The 23,973-nt window shown below is 44.9% G+C and overlaps 1 protein-coding gene across 1 annotated transcript in view; it reads left to right on the forward strand.

Moving 5' to 3' along the window:
• Positions 1-12,322: 12,322 nt before the first annotated feature.
• atp2a3 (ATPase sarcoplasmic/endoplasmic reticulum Ca2+ transporting 3) overlaps positions 12,323-23,973 on the forward strand; it is a 35,260-nt gene continuing 23,609 nt past the window's right edge. Inside the window, exons 1-3 of the mRNA XM_040180455.2 lie at positions 12,323-12,755; positions 20,707-20,724; positions 21,060-21,142. Of these exons, the coding sequence (XP_040036389.2) occupies positions 12,638-12,755; positions 20,707-20,724; positions 21,060-21,142 (219 nt within the window). The 5' untranslated portion in view covers positions 12,323-12,637. The remainder of the gene's footprint in view (positions 12,756-20,706; positions 20,725-21,059; positions 21,143-23,973) is intronic.

Here is a 23,973-nt window from a genome sequence, read left to right on the forward strand (position 1 = left end):
GCATAAAAGCCCATTCGTCATGCCTGTATGGCCGAGATCAATGACTTTGCGTCTTTCATTAGCACTTTAAACATGTGAGTGGACAAGTGTGTGTCACGTACAGTTTCCGCGTGTGTTTGATCATTAAATGTGCCGTGAAAACACACAAGGAAGGGCCATTAATCGTACTGTGGAGTATCTTTTTTTATGTGATTGTGACCATTTTACGGAGCATGGGGCTTTGTGCTTCACTAAGCACTACTGACGGAGCAACAACAACTACTATAACATAGCGGCTAGCATCACAACAGCAACCCCACCGTTGTTAATAAACTACACTGGCTGTTTTGTCCTGCAAATGAAAATAATTTAGTTGATTTACTGAGAGTAGGAAGTGAATTGAAAGGCATGCTGTATGTGTCGAGCCCCTTCGGGTTAGATTTGTAAAGGAAGTAAGGAAAAGTCTGCTTTCCAGAATGTGCTTGGAGGGTTGAACGAAGAATTTTGATAACACAAAATTTTACTGGGAATATTTCAATGTCTCATTGTCCTGGTATTGCATAAGCTGTCCACTAGGCCAGAAACACTGTAAAGCTTAACTATAGTGACCATATTAACTCAGTGGATCTGAAAATGTGAGGTTGAAGGGCTTTTTCATGCCCCAGAGGTTCATCACTTCCACAATTTCCGAGGCAAGTGGAGGATGAACCTGCCGCAGACGCCAGATGACTGTCAGGTCCGCAGAGGAGTAATTGATCCCCTAATGAGCCGCGCTGCTGCCGACCGAGCTACTCCCCATCTGGAGGTATAAACCTGCAGCCGTTTTTCTTGTTAAGAATGTCATCAGCGAGGCGCTGGCTCCTCGTTATACAGAGCTGATTTTATTGAAGTGCTCTGTCCCATGATAAAGGATTATTCTGTGCATCACAACATTGTGTTCTTATCTACGCGGATCCAATGTTTTTTCACATGAGGAATTGGTCTGCCAACTGCGTCCCAAAAGTTGAAGGTGACATTGTTGCTTTCCAAATTTGCTGCTAATGAACTCCCTCTGCGTGTGATGTCATCCAAACTCGTCTTTGCTTTGCTGACATACCTTCTTGTGCATGTTCGTGCATGTGAGTGTGCTTCCCGTGTAGCTCACAGCAGACACTTTGTACTGCTACACTAGCAGTACAAAGTGTCATACAGTGTTTACAGCCAACAATGAGTAGCCGCTGCTCCCCCTTAGATAAATAAATGTATTGATCCACACTAATGTGAAGAACATTCGCTGTTACCATCACCATGTTGTCTGAATTGAACTAAGTAGTTTCCTTATTTTCTTCCCTGTCCTTCCACAGGAGATCCTTTCCTCTGACTGTGCATACAGAACTTTGACAGGACATAGTTCTCTCCTACTTAAAGTCAACTCCACCCAAAACTATGTTTTACTTGTTCATCAATTGGATGTTTTTTTCATTTGAATTTTCTATACAGTCGTAGAAACATTTTGTCGAATAAAAACATAATACACTAATTATAATTCATATAATTGTGCTCGTTTGAACAATAGATCTTTGCAGATGTTTGGAAAATAGCGAGCAAACAGTTTCCGGTTCCCAAGAATAAGACAGACGAGTCTGAATGTAACGTATATATAGAGGGCTTCTGGTGTGACGATTCGAGAGCAGAATCTTAACAACAACGGTTCTCCTTTCTCAAAACACTCATGTCCCAATTAGTCACTTGACATGAGCAAATAGGAAAATTCTCTAACCTGATAAACTAGCTGGTGGCTATAACTGTCACGGGACTGTGTAGCTTACTGAAATGTTAGTGGACGTCGTGGGATTTGATGGGAGCGATACAGATGGGAGGCAAACCAAACCAAAACCAAAATGTAGCCCCCCCCCCCTGCCCCCGAAGCCCAAGAGCTCAGCTCACAACTTCAGTAGCTGGACTGTTGGCTCATCGTGTCCCACCCACAGACAAGATGCAGCCTCTCACTGTTCTCCTAGCTCGTGTGGTAGGCCTCCGTGTGTGTGTGTGTGTGTGTGTGTGTGTGTGTGTGTGTGTGTGTGTGTGTGTGCGCTCCTTCTTCTCACATAGCATTTGTGAATTCCTTTATATAACTAGTGGCTGCATAAATCTCAAGCAATGCGTCACGATAGTCATTTATGTCTGGTAACAGTAAAATAAACATTGAGTCTCCAGAGCCGCCTCCTGCAGGCAGCCAAACAGCGAGCGAGGGCCTGTACGTCTGCGGTGTTTATTTAAGCGACCTTCCTGGCCATCACAATACAAGCATGATGTGGGCTTTCTACTCAGAGGGGATGGATAGATAGATAAAGGAAATGAAGCAAAATAATGAGGTGTCAGGTGGGCCGACCACTGGGACTATAAAAAGAATGAGACTTCCCAGAGGACCAGTGCTCCCCAAGGAATCAACATCCGCTGACCTCCATCAGGATAATACTCCTCCCTCCTTCGTCTCCCCCATCTTCTCGTACCGAGAGCCAGAAAATGCTCAGATATGTCAGCCGAAGGGTGTGCAGTGAGGCACGCAGGAGAGACCCCAGATAATATTATGGCACGACAGATAATCAAGGTAAATGATTTGCCGTCGTTCAGTGGGAAGAACTCACTCGAGAGACACAAGGCTCCATTATTGGCTCCGTTCTTCTCTTTCTCTTTTAAAAAGGCTGTGTCGCAAGGGCTTCTGACGAGGGGAAACATCCCAGAGATAAGCTGAGCGTGACAAGACAGACACTATCGAGAGGCGAAGCGGGTACAAACCCACATTCATGACTGAGCATGCACCGGTGTTTCTACGGAAGAGACGAGGCGAAACTGGCAGAGGTGGTTCGGGAGGTTTCACCTTCGAGGAGCTCCATAAAAACAGGATGGAAGAAATGGCTCTTACAGCACGTGGAAGGATTATATGTGTAAAAACTAAAGCAGCAAAATAGGATCACCACCTTTGCTGACGAGTTTATGAAGATTGTGTTTTCACTTGTTTGCACGGTGCAGCTCCAGACGGCCCCCCATTAGTGTGCTCTCAGAAAAAAGTATGATATAAGGCAGTAGCAGAGAAAGAAACCAAGTTGTGGATGAGGTAAATTTCAGTTTAACAGGATAAATGGTGAAAGAAGCAGGTTAATAGGAGAGAAAGTCACCTGTGGATGCAAAGGTTTTTTTTACAAGTTTACATTGACAAAGGTACACATACTGAATGAGGGCACTAACTTTCCAAACAGTCAGAAGTCAAAATGCATTTAAGAAGCTGCTGTTGGACAGAGACAAACTTTTATTTTCTTGGACAATGCTAAAGCTTATATTTCCATGAATCAGCAGAATCTCAATCTGTAAACTGCCTATTGGGTCCTTCAGCTAAAATATGAAACATAAAGAACGCTTGCATCAGTAAATGATCATTCTCATATTCTTGGCAATATCCTCGAAAGAAATAGGGAACAACATTTCACAACTACAGCTTAAAACAAACAAGTTCTACATTCACAATCATCAGCTGTGTCCAAAAGAGGCCAACTACTAACCAACAACAGAACACGCAGAATTCAACCAAATTCTGAATGAAAGATATGTTATATAGAAATGTCATAATCTTCCTGTGTGGCATCAACCTATTAAATTAGTCATTATCTTATTTATTTACCTGGAGTTGAATAGTTTGTGTACGTAAATCTAAAGTGGCAGGAACATGAAAACGTCTCATATTTTTTGTGTGTCCTCCCTGCCCTGTATTTCTGGAGAGCGACCAACAACTCCTGCCTCTAATCTCTAATAGCTGGAACGCCAGCAGGAGGAAGTTTGCTGGTCCGGTGGGGAGTAGAGGCTGTCCGGGATCAGACCCCCCCGATGTCTGTGCAGGGGGAAGATGCAGAGAGTTAGTGGGGGAGTCTAGGACAAAGGGTGACGAGGCGGAGCAGGATACGGAGAGGGGGGAGGGGGGACCGGTAGGATGATCCAGAGCTGTGGGAGAAAAGACACGTAAATAGTAAATAAAGTCAGAATGGAAGGTTTGTGGATGAAGAGTGGATGAAAGACCGGGGGAGATGTGCTGTGGAGTGTTTATCAGATGGAAGGCGGCTGGGTAGACTGGGCAGATGTTGCTGATGAAGTGGAGGCCCGACCAGGCTGTGACAACAAACGATCAAACTTGTACCTTCAAGCGCCATGGAGCACTTCTGTATACACATAGATATATTTCTGTATATATCTATATATAATATTAGTTCAGTTGAATTGAAATTCTGACCAGATATGACACATCGGCACTTTATTTTTTCCAGAAATCAAGTTGGTATTTGCTCATGAGCAGCCTCAAGGCTGCGTCGTCTTGCTTCTGTCGCATTACATTTAATTTAAATGGTTCCCTGGTAAACACATTTTGATTAGACTTCTTATTTCCATCAAATTGTGTCAGAAATCAATTTTAATTTCTGTATTAATGTTTTGTAAAAGAAAACTGAGTACTTAATATGATTTGTTCCGAGCATTAAAGGGATACTACATTTCCATCTGGAACCATCTTGCCACCTGCTATCGCAGCTTTAGAGTTAGACGAGTCCATCAACCCCACAGATATTGATTTGTGTCTGCCGGGTAAATTAAACTTTACCCTGCAGTGCATTAGCATTTGATGGACCAAACTGGTCGTGTCCAATTGGTAATTTCCCAAGTCGAGAGCACGGCTATTACAGTCTATTGTGCGAGTTACTCTCTTGGCCATCTTTTCTATGTGACAGGCCATTCGCTTTCCCGCCAGTGTTTGTCACAAAGCCGCCACCATTGCTCTGCTTTGCGTTAAGGCCCTGCATGATGGTGATGAAGGCATGATGAGCGAAAGAGGTGCTGATGGAGAGGAGCCATCTGTCCCTCATTAAAAAGGATCAGAGGCAGGGAGAGGCCGGTCCACTACTGCCCTGGGAATTCCGGTTCACGGATGACTCCCTGTCGGCCATGGGAACTGTGAGTGCACAAAGACTAAGTTGCTTCCTTGTTAGGAACAAGGCTTGACACTGTCTTGAGCCATAAAGTCTAACGCACAAGCAAGGTAACTGCAGGTGCAATGCTGGATTAGAATGTTTTCAATTAGAAAGTATTGTTTGTGTATTACAAATAATTATATCTTCAGCAATGGCAGGAATGTAATTGTCACCCATAAAGGTTTGTGGGTAATTATGACATCCTCCCTGCGGAGGCTTCGCCAAGCAATCGTCCTTGTGATCTGGAACATTTTGCGAACAAGCAGAACATAAATGTGCAGAAATGCGAGCAGCCATCCATCCTCATCCGCCCCAGGTAATGTTAATGATGCCATACGGAGTTTGATAATACCAATAGTCTATTAAAGGAAAGCTTAGCATCACTTAACTCGGCATATGCTACACAGGAATCAATTACATTGATGCAGGGAAGTGAAGCGAATGTCTGTCAATCATTAGCACATAACATTGGGTCATTTGTTACACCCCCAAATCTCAGGTGTGGTTGCCGTCTCGGGGGATTTTTCACTCCCCTGCTGGCCAAACTCTGCATTGCAGAGCCTCATGGTAGAAATCAACAGAACCGCTACCATTATCAGACAACAAGTATAGATTAAACCATGCCCACACAATGGACCACAACGGGCTGTTCTCATCCAGTATTTGTAGCGATGTCTTCCGAAAATTAAGACACCGTGATTCGTAGATGTCTGAAAACCCATAAAGAAAAAAAGTCACTCGGGAGGAGTCTTTTCCTTAACCTCAGGAGTTTTTTTGTCTAAACATAACTAAGTTGGTTCTTTTGGAAATGTTCATTTTGAAAATAGGTAATTGTGGGAAAAGGCGCAACATTTTTTGGAAGATATCCTATAAACCGTTCTCTGAGGAGACGTTGATAAGAGCACAATCAAGTTACATTCTGGGACACAAGGTAACTTACAGTTATACAACTAAGTCTGTCTGAATATAACTGAGGAAAGCGCTAAAACTGATAAACTAATGGTTGTTTGGTGAAGTATTGCTTTAACCAGGCCTACGGATCTGATGTGAAAGTATTGTCAGCAGCTCCCAGCGCTCTTATTTTATTGGATCGGACACCCTCCAAAGACCTTCTAGTGAACAAATCATCACAGCTATGTCTGGATATTCGCACCAGCAGCTGGAGTGTCGAGTCAAAGCCCAAAGTTGTGATCCTTCTGCACTCTGTTGACAGCGTTTCTCGCTAGAGGTAATTGGCGTAGATAACCTGTCAAACCTGTCTCCCGCAAACGCCGAGCAGGTAAACGGAGCCTTCAGAGGGGGATCATCTCTTCTATTAATAGCACTCGGAGCCCTGAGATGAGCTGGAGAGGAAACCCTTGATGCAAAATTCAACCTATCCCCCTGACAGAGGAATAGCCCCAACATTTATTATTCAGCATGCGTCTCCCCAAGGACATTTATATCTTTTTGAACCTTTTCATCCTGCTTCTCAGTCTATTCTTATGCACTATGATTTTATATTCAAGCCGACTGAAAAGGGAAATAGCAAAAGCAAAAGCTGCTCAGCCATGGCTGTAACGTCATGTACTCAGAGAAGGTTTCGACTACGATGACTAAGATTTTAATATCTGGACACGGCAATCATTCTTTAATCAGGTTTTATCTAAACATTGCTTTCTTAGCGCCGTAGAAATACATGAATGTAAATGTGTATTATTGTTGTTGTATATAAGAAGATTAAATGTTGTTACAGTATATATAACAACAATAATAGTTGTACCCAAGCAAAGTGGTTAACAGTGTAGAAAGGTTTTTATTGCAACAACAAATGGTTCAAAACTTAAATAGAAGCTATGCTTTCAGTATATATTTTGTGTGTAAACATCAATTATTAAAGACCAGAAATTTGGCTGATTCATGTCACATCACACAAATGTTTTTTGTTATAGATCGCCAAACTTTCTTTATTATGATGTGTCTTTGTGAAGAGCTAGAGATTATTCATTTCATTGTGTGTGTACACGTGGCGATGCCGCCTATCATACACACATCATCAGCGACTCGTGTAAGTGATTAAATCGTTTTTAATCGTTTTCCTTTCAATCAATCCGTCCGTTTCACTGCAGACGGACGGATTTAGAGGGTGACCCCCGTCATCAAACTGTGACTCATCCTGCCTGGAAATGATTAAGTAGCAAACGGTGTGACTGTATGTGGGTATGATGGCACTGATGGCTGTGTGTGTGTGTGTGTGTGTGTGTGTGTGTGTGTGTGTGTGTGTGTGTCGCAGCCTGGCTAACCTTCAGAATCGAAGATGAATTGAAAATGAACAGTGGCAGGCGCAGTGAGTGGGCTGTCAAAGGTTGTGTCGCTAAATCACGTCACGCATTAATATCATAAATCAAAAGAATTTCTAAGATGAATTCACGATTAATGATAAACGATTCACTTGAGCAGTCGTGCCAACTGGTAGTACACAACGCCGCAAACATAAAGGCAAACTTAACAAAACGGCTGTTACAGAGATAGTATCCTTGCAGGTGCAGTTCATGTGGACTTTTGAAAGAGGAAGGAACATGATCTTAAACATAATAAGTTTATAGGCACATAAAAAGCACCCTTGTGTTATTCAGGATACTCCGGGCCGCTGCAGCCTTACTTGGTCTGGTATGACCATCGGTTCATGATGGATAACTTTAGCTAATGTAATGACCATACAAATATTGTGAGATACTGTGTAATTCAAATGACTAAATCAGTTAAACTATATTTTGTCTTCACAATGTTATTTTAATAGTCACATTTATAATATTTATAATGTTAGTGTTATAGCCACATTTAGGGGGCGACCGTGGCGCATGGAGTAGTGAGGGCGCACCGGTAACCGCAGGGTTGATGGTTTGAACTCCGGCTGCTCCACGTCCCGAACCTCTAACTGCTGCCAGGCGCCTTCAAGGCAGCACACTGCTCCCACTGCGGGACGAGTTCTATGCAGAGAATAATTACCCCATAGGAATCAATGAAGGATACTTTGTTCTTATTGCCCTTGTAGCAACAGCGTTCATTAGGAAGGTAATTAGTACTCTCTAAAGTATAATAATCACGACACGTTTATGTATATTGAACGTTTGAAATCAAATGTTACAAAGTGCTTCACAAGGCAATAAAGCCAAGATAAAGGAAGCAAAAGTACCTTAAGATATCTATTCAAAGATGCAATTACGAACAACTTGTCAGAACCCTACATTTGGATTAATTAGCTTTCTTTTATGAGGTTTGATTTGCCTGTTTGGATAAGCACATGAAATGCTGTACTATCATTATATTATACTATTTCTCCAACACATTTTCCCAATGTGAGAGAGCTGGGGCAAACTTTTGAGTTGAGTTTTTTTTTTTTTAAATGTTCACTGAGCTCATTCACTTTTGAGAATGAAATGTCTCTATAAAAAAAGGTTACAGTAATAAAGCATGTTCATTTAAATAGCATTCTTCCACATGAAAATGTCAGTGCTGATTCCCAAGATATTTAGGGGATTTAGCCTCTCACTCAAAGGATCAAAACCCACGTGGCAGAACCACAAGTATCCCATTCGCATATATTCTCCTTCTGCAACCTCCAACTTATAAGTGTCTTGGACTAAAAGCTACCGGAAGGGAACTCCTCTGGTTACGAAAAGAAGTCTGTATGGAAGTCTATGAGAATATGTCACTTTATTTATTCCCTCAGTAAACATTTCAAACCCTTTGTGGTCTCCATCTCTCGTTTCAGGTCTTCTTTAACACAGATGTTGTTCATCAATAACGAGACAAAGCATCAGCCATCAGTGTTTCATCCTGTTGCATCTCCAGAAAATGTCATTAGCTAGTTCCTAATAATATTTAACATCTTATATAAGTCAAAGAGGGCTTGATCAGCTCTTCAACAGTGACTCGCAGGCAAACAACGCGTCACTGTTTAGTGGCTCCTGTCATTTGAAGTGTAAACTCCACACTGACGGATTTTCCTACTAGTAGTCTAGTCTTTGCATCTTTAAAGGCACTTTGTCCCATTCTCCATTCTCTCCCACCTCAGGAGGTATAAAGCCTTTGTCATGTAAACTCGTCAAAGTTCCCGTTTAAACAAACTTCAGAATAAAAATAATTGCCTAACCCTAACCAATGAGCTGTGTGCAAACGAAGAGAACCCACATACAAGATGCTCAATCCCTCACTGGCCCCTGACAAACAGAAAACGGAGAGGTTACAAGTACCGATTCTCTGTATTTTCAGCGCAAAACACCCCTGACGTTTCTTTTCATGCCGCCGCAAGTAATGAGGCAACCTGCCTTGTAAATTATGTCCAATTACAGGTATTAAATCACATCAAAAATCTTTCACATGATAATAATTGTTATCACCTTAGCTGCATAAAACTCTTTTGATGATCGCAGATTTTGAGGCGCAAAACTGGAGGTGGATGGTATTTCCCCGACGTCCTGCAAGGGCAGGTGGTGCTATGGAAGAAGGTCAACCTTCTATCTATCAATGCATCTCTCAAAAGAGGGCAATGACATACAGTCAACCTGGAAGTACAGTACTAATTCTCTCTGATGCCTCTTTAATACCCAATAGCAAACATGTTGTACTGCTATTTCTGCACCATGTGAGAGCTGCATTATAATATTGAGCTGCTATTAAGACAGCAGACAGTTGTCCCCTTCCCCGGGCAGACGGGCTGCGTGGCATCCTGCCGCGCCAGACAGTGAAATAATGTGCAGTCCCCAAATGAGGGAAGAGGGGAAGGAGAAGGGGTGGGGGGGGGGGGGGGAGGTTTATCTACGGCCAGACGGCTGGGTGGAGTCAACTTGCCACTTGGGCTGCTTGTCATGCACAGCTGCTTCAGACTGTTTTTCTCGACTCACGTCTCCTTGATTCAAAGTCAATGGCAGCAGCAACACTCCTACAGGCAGCCGAGAGATGTGAAACTCTCCGAGCTGCGAGGGAAGATCTTGTTTTCATAACAAATGTATAATAAAATAAAATATGGTGTGCAAATGACGATGTTCCGTCTCGCCTGAGATGGAGGCGCGGTACGTTTTTGTGACGCATCACGTGCGAGTGGGAGGGAAATGTCTTTTTTTCTTTCTCATGCTTGGAAGTCCACGGCTCATTTCCCTAATGCAAATGAGTGCTGCGAGCAAAAACAGAGGAAGCAGATGCTATTGGAAGGCTGACGGCTCCGTGTGGAAAATGTTGTGCGACTGGCGCTGAGCGAGCACAGTCTCCCAGTGTGTGCCGCTGAGGGGAAAGAGGGAGTGAGCCGGGGAGACGGTTGGGGCGGGGATTTCCTTTTCTTTAATGCCAGCTTTGGCATTGAAGGGGTTCTCTCAGAGAAGTATGTCACCTCCGGCGAGGGTCTTCCACCAGGGCTTCCAAACTGTAAACAGACCCTGTTGATGACAATGTCACTCACCGCGTTCGCCAAGCGGGCAGCGAGGACGATTGGTGCCACCGCAGGTTGCAGCCGGCGAGTGTGAGCTTGTGATCTGAAGGTGTTATTTGGGGAAATACAGAGCTCTTTTGAATCTGAACGTTGACACACGGGCAAAGACGGAACCTCCAAAGCGAGGGACTGGTGGGCACTTAGCATCTAAGAACTCCATGCAGCCGACTGCCATCCTCCAGCAGTCCTTGTGGTTACGTAAGCTCCAGATATATAAAAATACTTTCTTTTTTTCACTGTGAGAGAAGAGGCAAGCTGTGAGCGAGGACAGAATGAGAGCACCTTGTTCCTTTTATATTTTGTGCACCAACGAGGTCCCCGTCCGGTGCCTGTGATCTCCAACAGTAGACCCATTTCAAACACGTGCACACTGTGGGAAGAGTGTGCCGCAGTAACCTCACACTCAGGATAAGACCAGGGAGGGAGAATCTGGAACGCTGGTTTCCCTACTTGCTTTCAGTTGGTTCCAAGTCAAGGATGACTGAGTAAATGAATTCGACTTCTATCCCTTGAACCGAGGCCACACGGGGCTCCGCACTCACAGAGCATTTTAAAAAGAGGGGTTTCGTTTATGAGCAATGCAGGTTTTTAGTAGTACATAAAGGCTTTGAAAAGCATTATGTTAGACAAGGGTGAAGGTGCAGTCACACAAGCAGCCAAGACACAACGTATCATTCAAAGGTTTAACCCAAAAAGGGGCGGGTTCACAAATGTGTGACAGATGTATGGTGGTGTAGGCGCACACCTATCGTTCCTGTCGCATGACCTCACCTTTAGTGACAGTTTCCCAGGAGGTTGAAGGAATTAAAATGTCAAATAACCATGTGCGGTTAAATGCGACTGGTGTCACTCTGAAGGATGAGACGTTTTTATAGACACAAACAGGCGGAGCGGAGGGAGTTTGGCTCATCTGTGTTTGATGACTGTGGTGCTGATCACAAGAGCACGTCTGCTGTTTTCCTGTAGAGCCCATAGAGCTCCTGGAGGGGAGCTCCTAAACAGCCTTTATTCTAAAATAACACATCTCTCATTGAAATTACTTAAGCTTGGGCTAGTTGAGCATTTCATTTTAATGCCTTTCACAGCAGAATATACTGATATATTTTTGTGAAATTAATTTTAAGTTCTCTCTGCCGGATGAAAGTGGATGACTAGCTCAGCTCTGGTAACAAATATTCAGCATATACTCCACTACATTTATCTCTGCTGTAGTTTTTAGCTATATCCAAATTAAGAATTTGCATTAAAAATGTTATGTATATGAAATACAATACAATTTCAAATCCTGTTACAAATACTGCTGTCAGAGCGATGACAATATTTGTATTTATTTATATTTCAATTTTTTCTCAATTTGTTACACATATAACTGCACCCATGTGCTCTTACCTGTTAATCCTACAGTTTCATCCACCTCCTCGGTCTTGATCTGATCTAATTGCCATCTCTGTAAACTTTGAATGAGTCTTATTGTGGCCGACTACCCTGAGAGGACAACTGAACATTGACTTAAACTAATCCTCGTGCAGCTGGCACAAGGTCTGCTGCCCAAACTCGTATAAACGAACTCGTCCCTCTCGTACTAACAGCAGTAGTTATCGTGTTATCGGGTGTCCTTGAGCAAGGCACTTTGAGCAAGCGCGCCCTCCTCCGCAACCACCTCAGGTCCAAGAGATGAGCAGATGAGCGCTTTCCCGCGCGAGGAGCGGCACATTGGCGTCACGTGACAGCGTCACCTACAACAGGTTAAAAACACCACCGAGCCGCGTGCGTCCTCTGTCTGGAAAAAAAAAGCCAGATGTTCGGAGCCGTCGCACGAGGCACAGGTACGTCGCAGCCAATGGGCGCGCGGGGGGGAGGAGGGGGGAGGGGCTCAGCAGCGAGGGGGCGGTCCGTCCCGGCGCAGACACGCCGCACACCTTCAGATGGAGATGAAGTAGCAGCAGCGCACCGACAGAGCGACAACAGCGTGTCCGCGGCCGCACATCCGGAGGGTTTTTTTGTCTTCAGGTGGGGGAACAGGTGACGGAGCGCGCCGACCGACCTTCTCTGCCGCCTCGACGTGCATCGGTGGGAATCACCGCGGTCCCGACTCCACCACCACCACCAACAACCCTCCTCCCCCCCCGCCACCCCCCTCAGTAGATACCCCTCAACTGCATGCATTTCGAGCCGATCATTTTAAGCTCAGTCCGCCAAGATGGAAAATGCGCACACTAAATCGGCGGGCGAAGTTTTAGACAACTTCGGCGTGAACGAAAACACCGGGCTGACCGTGGAGCAAGTCAAAGTCAACGTTGAGAGATACGGACCGAATGGTGAGTGGAAGTCCTATTTGTCTCGTTTCATCCTGGGTTCAGGTCAAAGCTGCCTGCGCGTATCGATTGCTGTTATCGGGAAATCCAACCGCGGCCGTTGTGTGTCAGTCTGCGAATCATGCGCGTAAAAAAACCCCAAAACCAAATAAACGCAACCTGTTCCCTCTTACGCACAGTCGGGTATGTTGTGGTAAATTCATTGATGCATCGTTCATTTTTTATATCCGTTAAAGTTAGAGACACATCTGGGGGAGGGCATACATCGACGCAAACAGACCAAGGTAGGCTCATTGGGATCAATTGATTTAATCCTATTATTATAGTAATTCGACTTATTTTTGAGGTTCAGCTCCCTGTGCTCCCCTTGTGTCATTTCTCGTTTTTAAACTGCAATTGGCATCGTGAAGCCCCCCCCCCCACCCCCAGATCTAAGGTGTTGACACGGTAGTGAGGCATCAGGAAGTGGAAGAGGATGTGGCCTGAGAGTGAAACGGGCCTGAAAGACTTGTTTTCACTTTCAACAGTTCCCCGACACATGGCGTACAGATCCAGGTTCAAATTACAGGACGGTGAGGAGAATAGGATGCCAATGTCGAGTCATTTAACATTTTTCGAGCGATAAAGATCAGTGCAAGTAAAGTTACTGTAAAGCAGGTGGCTTTCAGGTGAGAATAAAGCCTCCTTTGAGCATTCTGGGGCAGCAGCTCTCACACACAGCAGCCCCCCCCCACCCCCCCCCTTTATGATCAGTAAGTGTTTTTGTGTTTGGTGCCACCTGACATCACCACACCTATCCCCCCCCCCGGCCTGTCATTTGCATGTGTGGCCAAGCTGCCGGTCAAACAGTAGCCCTATTGTTGCAGCCAGCCACCCTAACGGGGCCTGTGATGACTTCATGGAAACAGAGCAGCGTCTTGCCTCAGATAACATCTCTTTCGCTTATAGCTGTGAACTTCCTGTCTGCCTTGTGCACAGCACATTGCAGATGCATGCTGGAGGGGAGGGAATGCCCCCCCCCCCCCCCCCCCCCTCTTTATTTCTATTTTTTTTTTTGCCCTCTGACGGTTATTCACTATAGCTGTTCATCCACAAGCCAAAAAGAGTGGAATAAGCTGCATGAAATTCGGGTTGGTGGATCATTCTAGTACGCGTTGTCGCGGGGTGATCCATGGCTGCTCAGCGGCTCGTTCCCCTCCGGCTCTCTAACCGCAGACCTCGTGTCTTCTGCGGGGCGTCCGCTTCAGAGCTGCTCGTGGGCGTGGTGCTTACTTCGCTGGGCGCACAATGTTTCATTCACGTAAGGCGTAGCTAAGCAGGGTCTCATCATTAACCTAAATCAACATGTCCACAGATAAACATCTCCACTCTGCGTCGCACGAAGCCTGTCAACGTCTCAGTAGGCGTCGTGTCCGATGGAAGAGGACCCGCGTGATGTGTCGTTCTCAGGCGTGAGGCTCATGCGTGACAATCCTGGTTGTCTGTTTTAACACGCTCGGTGGAAGCCCAGCTATCTGGAATGGATGAGCGGCTCCTGAAGACATCACATACCTTTCTGATTGCTGTTATTGACCCACTCAACCCCACAATCAACATACTCGCCTCATTGCTTCTGTAAAAAACCTGGGAGTAGAAAAGCGGTCTGGTGTATCTGCTGTGGTTCACGGCTTTTGTGTATATGGGAACATCCGTTCAAACTCGAAGCTACCTACTTTTGTTTGTCTCCTTTTTTAAAGTCAGAATGGCTCGAGTCCTTCCATTTACTTACCTCATTGGTGGGTATTCATTTCACACGCTTAAAGGTATAGACGCTTGGGCTTTATGATTCTTCTAGTTTACTAGGAAGTGCATAAAATGTTGCCTGTTGCTATAAATAAAGATCTGGCTGTTCTGGCTTGCCGGCTTCATCAGTACTGAGCGGCGTCCGGGTTTCTGATCCCTCTCTGAGATGTAAATTAGCTTTGCCTGCCACATCTGGACCGTCTTTAACTAAAGCCTAACTAACTAACTTAAGCCCTCTGCGCTGGCAGCACATTTTTATTCTCACCTTTCATTTGGAGTTCTGCTTGTTATTACATCACCAGAAGGGCAAATTCACTTTTCGGAACTACAAGCAGCATCATTTTTACAAGGCCGTTTATCAACTTCATTTTGAAAAAGATGGTTCCGTTGTAATGGAAGAAGTCGCAGGCCTCTCTCGCTTTCTCTCGCTCTCTCTGAGTGTGTCTGGGGAGTTGCGGCTTGTGCTGTTTGATAATTGTGTCCTGTGCAGTTGCAACGCAAATTTATAAAGCCCACTCCTTTTGACTTTCAGGGAGGACATATTGTCCTCATGAGCAATCCACCTGGATTGACCTCACCAGCAATTTTCAAAGTTGCTGGTGAAAAGGTGTGAGAGTGTCAGGGGAGCTGACACACAGGAGCGTGTTTCATTTGTTGATCCCTCCTTTTTCACTTTCCTGCTTCGTCAGACCTTGAAATATTGAAGTGAAGTATCGTTGATGATTGATGAACGAAGAGCATTCGAGGTTGCGAAATGGTCTCTTTGACACTCATTTCAGGAGAACGAGTGTAATTGCACAACGTGTTCTGGTTAAACAACCCAGCGGTGCATGAGGTTGCACCATCACGATACGGTACGCAAGGATTGTCTTTGATACTGCTGAAAGCCATCAATCTGCACCCCACTCCAACTCTTCATCCGTAGTGCACCTTGCAGAAAAGCTCCACAGAGCTCCTGTCCAACCCAGAGACATTAGCCAATTTGTTTTCTTCCATTGTTAGATGGCGTGTGGGCTTGTTTCAAGAATAAATGTGTTGTTCGCTTATCCGTCGCCGAAGCGATCCTGCAGAGGGTGTGTGACGTTAATAACTGCCCTTTCCTCACACTGCTTTCTGCCACGAATAATGATTACTACAACCTCCTCTTGCGGGACCTCAGGCGTCGTTTCTCTTCCTGCTCTGCAACTTGACTTACTCGCTCCGGCTTTTGAAATACGAGCGTCATTCTGTCGTTCCCTCCTCCTCCTCCTCCTCCTGCACACGAGGATCTCGAGTCGACCTCCACGGTCACTCGTTCTGTTCTGGTCCCCGCTGGGAGTCAAACTATGGCGGCGAGCAGCAGGGTCGGCGTTTTTGTGTGGGGTAGAGTTAAGTTGTAGAAAAGTAATTTGAAGTCTTCCGGGTGTTGAGTCATTTCCCTGTAGTGGGCTCAGTGTGTGCGCGCCTGCCCAGCCGCCTTCAAAGGAGCTGTGATCCTGTTCTAGCTTGTCACTCGTCTTGCCCGCTTCCCTCCCACCTCTGCATCTGTCAGTCACCGTCATCGTGCCATAAGGGCCCGGTGACGTGGTCGCCATCCCAGCCGGGCCCAGGTGCAGACCAAAGAGGGGTTCTGGGTTTCAGGAGAGGAAAATGACAAGAAGAGAAATACAAACAATGTCTTTCAGTGTGAATACTTCACCATATAGTCAGTCCAAGCTTTGTAGTTTAATATCCATATTCTTAAAAGCAGTGCCTGTTTTCAGAGTACTCCCAGACTAAGATGCCACTAAACTGGTTATGTAACAAAAAATGTATTGTGACTTTGAAATATCCAAAATAACAAGTCTGGTAACATTAAAAAAATGTTTTATCAAGTTCCGTTGTTTTCCCTTTGTTAAGCCAACCAAAAAAAGTCCTTGTCTCTTAACACTTTCCAACTTCCACACATTGTCGGTGATTCTTAGCGGCCCTGCTCATTAGCGCCTACGGAAGACGTAATGCTCTCAAAATGGGTGAAAACAGCTGGACACTTGTGAGCGAACGTTGCTCAAACAACGAGAGGCTCACTGAGTGCACAGAGGTATATATGTGTCAGACTTTAGGTACACGATACGTTAGGAGGATCCATTCCTTGTAGGTCTTTTTATGGGATGCTCAACGAGTAGGTCGTGAAAGCTCACACCATCCTTTACGTGGTATATTGTCTATTGTTAGTGGGTGGCAGTGGTTTTTTTGCCATGTTGAGAATTGGCAGTTTTAAAATCACCCGTAGTTTGACTGTCCTCCATTGCTGCAAGACTCAGATTGGCAACGTCGCACGATACCAGGGATTTGATTGGACATCAGTGTCCCTCTGGTTTTCAAACCGAGAATAAAACCCTAAAAATAGCATAATGGCAACACAGATATTTCAGCCTGCCGTTTGGAGGAGGGGCGCGATCACCGACTATTCCGCTTCTCTCATTGGCTGGTAGGCCTCTGCGCTGCTCTCCTCCATGTTAGCCTGTTGGGATGTTGGAAGAAAACGGTTCTTTGCGCAGCTGTGAACTTAAAGAGGAAGCTCTGAGGAGATATGAGCTCTGTACTCGTGTCACCTCGTGCGTGTCCTTGTCGGTTGACAGGCCCTGTTGCTTTTGCCTCTGTAACTCGCCAGCACAACCGCAGTATGACAACCTTCCTACTGCTAAAATCGTGTCGTGTGCTTCAGAGTATTTATTCAAACCTGAATGCGATGCACAACAAGCAGTATACTGCGGGTGTGCAGTTTCTTATCAGTAACCAAAATCTATTTCAAGATAAATTAGTAGTGAGATCCGGTTTGTGAAAATATGCAACATATCAGTCAAAAGTTTGGACACATTTTATCATTCAACTCAATGGAAAGGTATGTTCAAACATTTGTCTGCTACTCTGCTAATCTTAAAGCGTTTCAGAGAGCAGCCTCACAAATGCTGCTTTGACAGTTGATGTCATTTCTTCTCTGTCCTTCCGGCATGGACAGAAGTGCAGGGTGATCCCCTCCACTTGTGTCCTTTATACCGTGCATTGTTACATAATGATTTGATTCTGTGAAATTAAGCTATCATTTCCTTTTTTTTTGTCAAGAGAATGCAACACAATGCTAACGTTATGTCCGCCTGGGAGTCTGGTCGGCAGGTTCGAAATATTTGCCTGAATGTTAGTTGGGAAAACGTAGTTGCAGCTCGAGGCTCATCCTGTTATATATTATCCTATCCTGTTATAAATATATTGTGATTTGAGATGCTTTTTAACTCGTGCATAACTTCGTATTACAAAATCGGTGACAAATAACCTTAAACCTGGTCTACAGGGCTACATCCGTCCCCGAATTTTAACCTCTCTGAAGTCAGTGTGCATAAATCAAATTGCATCTTTGTTATACGTCAATAGTGTTTCATTTAAATGATTAACAAAATTTCTGTTGATTAAAACATATCTTGTCATTGGTGGTTTTAGTGCTATATTATGAGGAGCCTCGTATAAACTTTAAGTTGCTATTCTTCAAACAAGTATTGTTGCTTCACACAAAAGTTATTGAGTATGCACATGTGCGTTGTGTTCCGTTTCTTGTATTTTGAGTGCAGCCACTTTAATCCAGCGTGAGGGGTTTCCCTGCATTTAATGACTGGACTGTAGTTGCATGCTGTTAAGCTGCAGAGGAATGATTAGCAACTAGTTAGTACCACTTCCTCCTTTGCTCCGGATCCTCTGGGTTGGTATTCAGAAGTCGGCGGGGCTCCAGAAGATAGACGCTGACACTCACCCACTTGACATGCCTGAGTAGGACTTCCTCAGCGAAGGGAAGCCTTCCGGGCATCAAACATTGACTCGGCCAGCAGACTGCAGATGTCTCTTCCGCAACTTGGCAGCTAAGATAATAAAGTTAGGGAGGTAGAAGGGGGTGCGTTTATAATTCCCATTCGATATGGTTAATGCATTCAGACCTTCCGTTGAGAGACTGCATTAGGAGGGTGAGCGGACATAGGGAGCTATAGTAGACGTCATTAGGGGTTTCCATCACGGTATTTATAGGTCTGCTTCGCATTCCCCTGGTCCGCAGATGAAGCTGTGGCCACTTACTGAAGTTTTTACATCCATGCACCTACCCTGCCTATGACTCCCTGCTCAAACTTTGTTTGAGCACGGCTTGCGTCCTTGCTACCAGTCCTGCTGTGTGTGTATAGTGTGTGTATTAGCAGCCTGCTTGGACTCGGGACATCTGTTAAACGGGCCAGTTTGCTACTTTTCTTCCTGACCCCCTAGAATCAGGATAATTGTTCTTGCCCATCTTACTCCAAAACGGCGACGAGTCGATCACCGAAACAACGCTTTCCTTACTGTACAACGGCAAAGAAACTCTTATGTCCCTCTGCTGACGAGCAGGAGATGATGATGATGATGATGAATGCATATGAGGAATTCTAGACCATAATCATGGCAAAATCTAACCGCCACCACTGCAAGGGCTGGACAACAAGCACGGCAAAATATGGCAGACAAGTTAAATGCGAGAAGTTACGTGTTGGGAAAACGCCCCACCAGCCCAATCAATCAGATTACATTTCTTTTTAAATGTTATCCGACCAGATACAAGGAATAGGGCCCTGGAAGTGTCTCCCCTCAGCGAATAAACAAGTGCGTTCATTGTATGGGCTGGAAGCAGGGAGGGAGAGGTGAAGTCAGTATTCAGGCACGTGCCTGGGCAAGCCTCTGGTTGGCACAGCCCAGATGAGCGTGAGGGAATCCTTGGCGGAGGGAAGCCGGGGAAACCCACTCGACACCTCCTCCCCCCACCCACCCCCCTCAGTCCGTCTGTGTCTCCAGCATTCCCGTCACAGCATGCCTGCCTGCCATATAAAGCGTTTATACAACCAGGGCGGCTCGTAATTGGGGGGGAAAAAAGGCTCATGGTCAGTCTGGTGGAGCATGGGGAAAAAAAAAACCCCGGCAGAACTCACTGGCAGAGTTCAGCCAGGATTCCCCCGCCAGTTCAACCGTGTCCAACTCTGATAAGTCTCCAGACAGCGAGTTTGCAAAGCTCTCCACAATTACCCCTCGGCTAAGATTACGCAGGCGGGGAACGGCTGTTCACGGCCCCTTTTCTGCACAATGCTCAGTCTCCCCAAGAAGGAAGGGAAGAGTTACGAACCAAATTAGGAGAAGTTATTTCACCTGAAACACTTTTTCATCTCCTTCAGGCGTAACCCCCAGATGGCCCTCGCCGTCTTTTGGACACATAAAAGCCGTGGAGCGGCTCCAGAAGTCATTATGCGATCCGGGCAGCCGTTCTCTCCGCAGTGTCACGATTGATGCTGGCGTGGTCTGGACGAAGGCAACTCTTCCACAAAGATATTATTGGTACTCTAGCAGTACCAGTATCATTTTTTGAGGCTTGCTGGTGAACTATATAAGGACCTGACAAATGCAGTGACTAAGCACGCCGCGTCCCACTCAACCAGCAGCACCTTTTTCTTATTTCTTTTTTAGAGCATGACTGATGTGTTTTCTACTCGCACTAGTGACTCATGTGTGGAGGGTGTTGTGTTCTTGCAATCTAACTGCGGATAGAAGAAATACAGCTTTTCCTTTCAAATGACTAATGAAAAATGACAAGAGGTGAAAGAAACATGTTTTCATTCCAACATTTTGATCGTAGTTTTTTTTTTTGTAAATATTTTCTTTGTCTTTTTTAATATTCAACTAAATTTAAAAAAGGTTTTTGACAGACAACATGGTTATGCCAACAAGGCCCAGTTTCGTACAGAACTGAAACTGCCCTAATTACATAATTAATAGAAAGATAAGTTGTGTTACAAAGAAATATGATCAAACTTAATGTGAACTACCCCGTCTTCTGTGGGTCCAAAGCCACACTAAAACTACTACACGCAGAATTTGATACGTCCGGGGAGTCCATGAATCATAATTTGTCTCAAAAGCACATCCTGGTAGTTATTAATGTCTGCAAAGAAGCAACAGCAAAGCATTATCCGACAGTGTGGCTGCTCTGATCATTTTCAGAACCTTTTCAAAATGTTCTTTGTGTTCATGCATCTTGAAGTTGGACTGAGCTCAAATGTATTAACTGCTCTTTCTCCTTCACCCCCTCACCCCTCCCATTCCACCATCTCCATTTGAATCCTTCACAACCGACATGGTGTGACACCCTCAGAGCTCCCGGCTGAAGAAGGTAAATATTGATTTTTCCAGTGCACTTAAGATCTGCCTCCATTTTATACGAGCTGATTAAGTGTCTTGAGTATCTTAAGCATCTTTTCTTCTCTGTAGACCAAGGGCTAGCCTTTAGGAGTGTACACCAGCCCAGGTTTCTGAAACAGTGAACACTCACCACTACTCTGTAAATACGGGGTTGTCTTTACAACTGAATATACGGTTAATACATCTCACGGATATTTTTCCACCCTAAAGTATAAAGGTCCACTTTGTGTCCTGACAAATGGAACCCTTTAAACATAAAAATGCATAAAGTTCTGTGTGATGTGTTTTTGTCCATGCATATTTCAGGCAAGTCCCTATGGGAGCTGGTGGCGGAGCAGTTTGAAGACCTCATGGTCCGGATCCTGCTGCTGGCTGCCTGCGTCTCCTTTGTAAGTACGACCCAGCTAATTAAAAAACCCTGTTGGCCTTTCTCTTTATTAGTTTGTGATCTTGATTCTCTGATCAACCCTGTAGAATATGAGAGGCAAAATTGGAAACTGTCCGGGAAGTTGCCACCTGATAGGCTCGCTCCATTAGCTTGAGGCGGGTTTCATTCCTCCGTCGGAACACCGCTCTCCCTCGTCTTGGTCTCCTTTCATGTGTAAACCTGTGCATTGCATGCTTCACTACCCGGTGTGTTGGTAAGACTTCAGTGAGGAGAAACGGGGCGGCGCACTTAAGCCGGGCTGGAAACAAAACCATTAATCAAGGCACTGCACTGCAGCGACCCCGGTTGCGGCCCGAGGGTGCTGGAGCTTTGAGTTGTGGAGGCTCCATCTATTACAGCAAGTCCCGGATGGAATTGCCATTGCTATTTCTGAAAGTAGGAAAAGTGGAGACCGTATATGACGCGACACCTCTCTTCCAACCGCTGTCGTTTCTGGCAGGTATGGGCTGTAAGTGCACGGCTTTGGAGTGCTGGCTCGACTTTTCTTCATGTAAATCAGGCTTTAAAAGGTTGTTTGTAGTGGAACACAGTCCTGTGTGTGTGTGTGTGTGTGTGTGCGTGTGCGTGTGCGCCACGACATCGCTGCCTGGAGTGGTTTCAGCTCAGTGACTACACCGAGCTTCCCTGTTACCTGACCCCAAATCACAACACCCCCGAGCAGCTTTTCTTCATGACGCTCAGGCTTTTACTGGTTATACTGCAGTGTTCTTTAACATTTTAACTTTGCTATTTGATCACGTTTTGTTCGGCATCAGGGAGTGGCAAACGTAAAGAGAACTGGAGTGAACCTGAACCAGGGACTCATTTGGCTATGGTTTTGAATATATTCAAAGTTTGCTGCTGAAACTCTTCTGCCTCCTTTGCATGACACAATGGTGGCGCTTCAGACAAAAAAGGGCAGGTTAGGCGACTTTATGATGTGGAACACCATTTCATTTCCAGCAATCTGGGATTCACTAAAATCGGTGAGCTGCATATAATCAATGGTGCATCAATTTATCGAACTCTTCTAATTATTTCCTTTTTAAAAATGATCTATTGCCATGTTGCTCTCCTGGAGGTTCACTGGGGTAGAGCCACACCACCCGAAACAATCTATGAACTTCCTCCTTTTGAGTTGAAGGGATAAAGAGGGCTTGTATTTGGTTTTCCACGTCGAGAACAGGAAGGGACTTTAAAGGACAAGTGACTTTTTGGCCGCCAATTCAATAGGTGACCTTAAAAATGTGTGTGTGTGTGTGGGGGGGGTTCTGTTCGTATATATTTAAAATGGCCATTTTTTTTTTTCGATTTTGAGTGCACCAAAACATTTACTAACAATATGCCAATGCGTCTGTTTGTTTCTCAGCATTGTGGGATGAAAAGGGCAATCTCTCAAATCTGTAAAAATAGATTTATTTTCGTGATGAAGCTTTTGATTTCAATCAACGTTAAATCAGCTTAAACGTGCCTCGGCAGGCCAAACACAAAGGGAGTTAAATTTCCAACAGATTCCTTTTTGATGAGTCCTGAAATCCAAATGATTTCCTGCTGGTCTCTCCATTTGAATTGCTATTCAGCGTGAAAGTAGCAGTCAGGTATTCAGACCCCTCTCTGACTGGGCACTGATTGTGTGAAGTGCCTTTTGAGCCGTGCTCACTGAGAGGACTCCAATCTCAGCTCAGTAACTCGGGAGATTTACCGCCTCAAATGATGGGCAATGATGGGCGCTATCGACCGGGCTGTGGCCGAGCTTAGACGCACACCCCGCCGCTCAATACACCTGGAAGACCATATTCTTTGTACCATTTGATGAGCACCATAGGATTGTATAGCCACCTACTGATCTCCCTATATTTCTCTCTGCAGCTTTGGATTGACAGTATTTTTTATTTTCAGCTACCAAATAACAAGCAAGCTTCAAAGTTATTTTGGTGTAGCAGCTTTTTTTTTTGTCATGATCCCTCAAAGATGCACTTCATTGCCTATTACAGCAGCTAACAAGGTGGCTGCCATCTCTGACACCTTTGACACCCCCCAAACATTAGTATTCAGCTGCCATCCTATTTTATCTGTAAAGAAGTAGCAAAAGTATGGAATGATTGTAATGGTATATTTGCCTCCTCAGTGGAGATGCTATTGGAGCCAGGCTACTCATCTATGTGAGATCGAGAGCAATTGTTTTGCCTCTCAGCTCGGCAAAGGCGGAAGCAGCGGCTCGCAGCTATCTGTGTTTAGCTGAAGGGGAACCGAAGGGCGGGGGGGCCGTGCCTCCATGACGACGCCCCGCAAAATAGTCGTTTGTCGCTATGTTAATGCTCTTAATATTGCTTATTTTGTAAGGTGACACTGTGCCTTTTTGAGCCATACCTTTGGTTAAAGCCGCTTTAAACGACACATTAATGTATAACTTTTTGTAAATGAAAGGGCTCACTGGTATCACCTCACTCAGCAGTTTTCTATAGCTTCAAGGAGGCTTTTCAGCTTCTGGTTTTTGGGACGGCAACTCTTGAGGAGCCAGATGCTTCGCTCATAAATAGAGACAAAACCGCTACAACAATGAACTTAAATTCCTTTGGTGGCCACAAACGAACTTATAAAAAAACTGTATGCTAATGTTGGTCTATGTCTGCTTCATGTGTAAATAGGCAATGTTTGGTAATGTGTGTAAACAAAAAAGGATAAAATATGTTGGTATTTTGCAGGTTATTTCTCTATTATATCTCTATATCAATGTAGATAAATAGATAGATAGATATAGATTGTCTATCTATAGATATCGCTATAGATATC

This window comes from Gasterosteus aculeatus, chromosome 7 (assembly GCF_964276395.1).
Source record: "Gasterosteus aculeatus chromosome 7, fGasAcu3.hap1.1, whole genome shotgun sequence".
NCBI lineage: Eukaryota > Metazoa > Chordata > Actinopteri > Perciformes > Gasterosteidae > Gasterosteus > Gasterosteus aculeatus.